This window comes from Chiloscyllium plagiosum, chromosome 3 (assembly GCF_004010195.1).
Source record: "Chiloscyllium plagiosum isolate BGI_BamShark_2017 chromosome 3, ASM401019v2, whole genome shotgun sequence".
NCBI lineage: Eukaryota > Metazoa > Chordata > Chondrichthyes > Orectolobiformes > Hemiscylliidae > Chiloscyllium > Chiloscyllium plagiosum.
In genome coordinates, this window is record NC_057712.1 from 20,273,893 (window position 1) to 20,279,081 (window position 5,189).

Consider the following 5,189-nt stretch of genomic DNA (forward strand, 5'->3'; position numbering starts at 1 on the left):
TCTTTTGGGGGTGACGTTTGCTGCGACCCCGGAGAAAAACAAAACAGAACGAACACAATTTAGAAACATGACCCTGAGCTGATTGCTGGGGTGTTTGTTTACAGTTGGAAAGCAGCACGCCCCATTCCTGGAAAGCAGTAGCTAAAGAGCCCGCGAAGGGGGCTGGTTTTCGTTTCCTTGCGATGTACCGATCGGGCTTCGCTTTCAGTTTCCCGACGCGGTGTTTTGTTTACTGAGGGCTGCGTTTCGCTTCTGCAGAGGCGGCGGTTTCGGTCCGAGGAAGTGCCCTCAGGGAGCGGGCGGTACCATGAATGTTCGCTGCAGCTTTCAGATGGCTCAGGCACTGGGCTCGGCGCTGTACAGGGAATGGGCCAAGAGGCTGTTTGCGATCGAGTGCTGCAACAACTCAGAGCCGCTTTACTTCGCCCTGAGCCCGTCCCCTGAGGGGCCCTGGGACGAGAGCTCCCGTCTGCACCAGGTGCTCAGCCGCGGCGAGAGCTACTCGCTCTGCGTCGCCTCCGAGAACAGGGTTGAAGGCGCCGAGTCCTATGCCCGGCTGCGGGCTGAACTCACCGCGCTGCCCCCGAGGTGCCGCGTTATGGAGCTGATGGCGTTCTCCCCCGGCAAACAGGGATCTCTGATCAAGGGATTCCTGGTGCAGGACGATCGCCATCACGAGGGCACAGAGCGTCTCCTGCAGCGTCTGGTCCGTGAGAGCGGGCAGACCACTCTGTGCAGCTACACCAGGGATGGTGCTGGCAGAATCTGGCAGAGACTCCGGCTCCTCACTGATGGGCAGGACAGGGAGATCTCCAGGAACTGTCTCTCTCTGGCCGCAAGACCAGAGCTCCATCCCTCGGTGTTGAACATCAAAAACTCAGTTATATTCTTCAAGTACGAAGATGCTTACTGCGTTTTGAAAGAGGTAAGCCGACCCGCACCCCCCCACTCCCCACCATGATTCTTTAAGGGAGCTGTATTTAACAAGATACATTGGAGAACACTAAGACGCAACTTGTACATTGGTTACATTAGAAACACATAAATTAGGACCAGTGTAGGCCATTCAGCTCATTAACTCAATCGATAATATATTTTTTCTCTTCCTGCCAACTTCAAATTTTCCCATCTGATGCTCCATTTGCCAGAATTTGCCCAGTCACTGAACCTATGTATCAGTCGGCATCTTTGTTATGTCACCTTCACAATGTACTTTCCTACCTATCTTAATGCAGTTTTCAAATTTGACTGCCATGCCTTAATCCCCTCATCTAAGTTATTGATACATATTTTAAAAGGCGAAAGTGGGGACTGCAGATGTTGGAGATTAGAGTCAGGAGTGTGGCGCTGGAAAAGCACAGCAGGTCAGGCAGCATCCGAGATGCAGGAGGATCAATGTTTTGGGCAAAAGCCCTTCATCAGTAAAGGGTGATGAACGGCTTTTGCCCTGATGAAGGAATTTGCCCAAAACGTCAATTCTCCTGCTCTTTGGATGCTGCCTGACCTGCTGTGCTTTTCCAGTATCACACCCACGACATTTTTAAAGACCTAGCACAGACCCTTATGGGACCTCAATTGTCATATCTGGCCAATCTGAAAAAGACCTACTTATATGTAATCTGTTTTCTGTAAGCCAGGAAATCTTCTATTCATGCTAATATGTTATCTCCTACTCCACAAGCTCCTGCTTCGTTCAATAGTTCTTTTATGTAGAGCCTTGTCAAAAGCCTTGTGATAATCCAAGGCTCCTCCTTATCCATATTTCATTTACTTCTTCAAACAATTCCAATAAACTGATGAAACATGATTTTCCTTTCACTAAACAACACCTTGAGTTTTTCCAAGTGTCCAATTAGATATTTGGAATCAGATGTGCTATGACACACCTCTGCAGCAGGTGGGACTTTGAATCAGGTCTTCAGGACCAGAGATAGGAACACTACCGCTGTGCTACAAGACCTATTCAAGTACCCAGTTATAACCTCCTCAATGATTGATTCTAACACTTTCCTATCAGAGAATTCAAGGTCACTTGCCTATAGATTTTTATTTTGCTAGCTACCTCCCTTCTTGAATAGAGGTTTTATGTTTGCTACTTTCCTTTAAGGCTCCAGGATGAAGTCTCGGCATGCAGGGATTAATTAGTTCCATTACTTTCTAAATTGTAAGCTGCCAGAGGAAGTGGTGGAGGCTGGTACAATTACAACATTTAAGAGGCATTTGGATGGGTATATGAATAGGAAGGGTTTGGAGGGATATGGGCCGCGTGCTGGCAGGTGGGACTAGATTGGGTTGGGATATCTGGTTGGCATGGACAAGTTGGACCGAAGGGTCTGTCTCCATGCTGTACATCTCTATGACTCTATGACTCTAATTAAGCCAGGCAACAGTGTCAAATGAGGAGAAAGTGAGGGCTGCAGATGCTGGAGATCAGAGCTGAAAATGTGTTGCTGGAAAAGCGCAGCAGGTCAGGCAGCATCCAGGGAACAGGAGAATCGATGTTTCGGGCATAAGCCCTAAAGAAGGGCTTATGCCCGAAACGTCGATTCTCCGGTTCCCTGGATGCTGCCTGACCTGCTGCGCTTTTCCAGCAACACATTTTCAACAGTGTCAAATCCCAAACTTATGTCTCTGACTCATTTCATGCAGAGTGATTCTACTTTGCATCCATTGCCTCCTCATTCAGCCAATGTGCAACATGCTGTCCCTGCAGGTGGACACTGGAACGTGTCACTAATTTTACCAGCACTGGTGGAACAAACCAGAACAAACTGGTGGGCCCACTGGCCAAACAAGGGCTGCAGTTTCATTGAGACTGACAAATGACAGCTGCTAAGGCTGCAAGGAGAGGGAGAGAGAACCTTTGCCTTGTGCCTTAGTGAAGAACACCTGGGGAATTTATAATGGGAATCCTCCAGTGATGGTGTCATTGAAGTATTTGGATGCCCACTCACTGCCCATTGGATGAGTCCCTCCTTGGCCCATGAGTTCTATGTTCTAGGGCGGCTTTCCTGACACAGCTCACAATCCTGCCTGGAAGCGGGAAGTGGGTGTTTGTGGGCTGAAGTGGGAAATGGGAGAATTGGTGGTGATGTTGAGTTGGCACATTCTGCTGCTAACTGCTTGTTAAAATTATCACTAAAAGTCCAATTAATTGACTGCCCATCTGCTGTAAACAAGCACCCACACTGCTTTCATTCACACCACACTGGGAGGCTTGGAATATGCTCACAGATGTGGATTACATTCAGCAACCCAATGCATTAAAAAAAAACAAGAAAATTATTTGCTTAAGTAACATCCAAATTTTTTAACTTTTCATTTACTGCAAAAATCTTTCCCTGTACGTGCGTGAGAAAAAAAAGCAATAAAATTATTAAAGCAACTAAAGCCATAAAATAAATACACAAAACGCATAAAATGATAAAAACTCAAAGACGATAAAACTGCTAAATGCCATGCAAAGGCAAATCCCCATCAGCTTTTAATTCACTCTGCCCATTACTTGATCCTAAGCATTCTCATTGTCTCAGAAACACACATACATACACACAAGGACTCTCGCATGCACCCAGATATAGACCCACAAGTACAGCAAAGGGCAAATCAATAGAGAGTCAGGCATGCATGGACAAAGACAAACATGCCCTTGCCCACAGTCAGACATGCATGTGTGCACAGACAGAGACAATACCAGAAATGTGACAGAAAGTATGTGCTGATCACCAAGCCCCAAGACTCATCAGTCTCACCCGGAGCATAATACTTGGGACTCAATGATAAAAATAGCTAATTTTTTTTAATATAACTGTTATCAAAGATAACTGGAACATCACCAGGTTTCTTTAACAAACTCAAAATAATTCATTTATTATGAACAAAAATTAATCTTAAAGTAAACAGCAGCTACTCATTAACATCTAAGCTATGAACCATAATTAAAATTATATCCCATTTAATCCCACATACAAACACACATGTAAACAAGTCTTTGCAGATATGAAGACAAAAAGAGAAATAAACCACTGTCATGGTCAAACGTTTGTAATCAAAAGGTAACTTAATTATCTTAATAGGTCCATGAATGTGCTCTTGAAAATACTGAATTGCTGTAGCTGTAGATTGATGACACAGTTGAAGTTTTAAATTGGAGAAAGGCCAATTTTGATGGTATTACGCAAGAACTTTCAAAAGCTGATTGGGGACAGATGTTCGCAGGTAAAGGAACAGCTGGAAAATGGGAAGCCTTCAGAAATGAGATAACGAGAGTCCAGAGATAGTATATTCCTGTTAGGGTGAAAGGAAAGGCTAGTAGGATAGGGAATGCTGGATGACTAAAGAAATCACATCTACTGCTCTGCCCTCATCAATCTTCTTTGTCACTTCTGAAAAAAAATTAATCAATTTTGTGAGACATGATTTCCCACGCACAAAGCCATGTTGACTATCCCGAATCAGTCATTGCCTTTCCAAATACATGTACATCCTGTCCCTCCGGATTCCCTCCAACAACTTGCTCACCACCGAGGTCAGACTCACCGGTCTATAGTTCCTTGGCTTGTCTTTACCACCCTTCTTAAACAGTGGCACCATGTTGGCCAACCTCCAATCTTCCGGCACCTCACCTGTGACCATCGATGATGCAAATATCTCAGCAAGAGGCCCAGCAATCACTTCTCTAGCTTCCCACAGAGTTCTCGGGTACACCTGATCAGGTCCTGGGGATTTATCCACCTTTAACCATTTCAAGACATCCAGCAGTTCCTCCTCTTTAATCTGGACATTTTGCAAGATGTCACCATCTATTTCCCTACAGTCTAAATCTTGCGTATCCTTTTCCATAGTAAATAATGACGCAAAATATTCATTTAGTATCTCCCCCATTTTCTGTGGCTCCACACAAAGGCCGCCTTGCTGATCTTTGAGGGGCCCAATTCTCTCCCTAATTACCCTTTTGTCCTTAATATATTTGTAAAACCCCTTTGGATTCTCCTTAATTCTATTTGCCAAAGCTATCTCATGTCCCCTTTTTGCCCTCCTGATTTCCCTCTTAAGTATACTACTACTTCCTTTATACTCTTCTAAGGATTCACTTGATCTCTCCTGTCTGTACCTGACATATGCTTCCTTCTTTTTCTTAACCAAACCCTCAATTTCTTTAGTCATCCAGCATTCCCTATACCTACCAG

At 44.9% G+C, this 5,189-nt stretch overlaps 1 protein-coding gene across 1 annotated transcript in view; it reads left to right on the forward strand.

Moving 5' to 3' along the window:
- Positions 1-165: 165 nt before the first annotated feature.
- cmpk2 (cytidine monophosphate (UMP-CMP) kinase 2, mitochondrial) overlaps positions 166-5,189 on the forward strand; it is a 16,227-nt gene continuing 11,203 nt past the window's right edge. Inside the window, exon 1 of the mRNA XM_043678418.1 lies at positions 166-925. Coding sequence (XP_043534353.1) covers positions 308-925 — 618 coding nt within the window. The 5' untranslated portion in view covers positions 166-307. The remainder of the gene's footprint in view (positions 926-5,189) is intronic.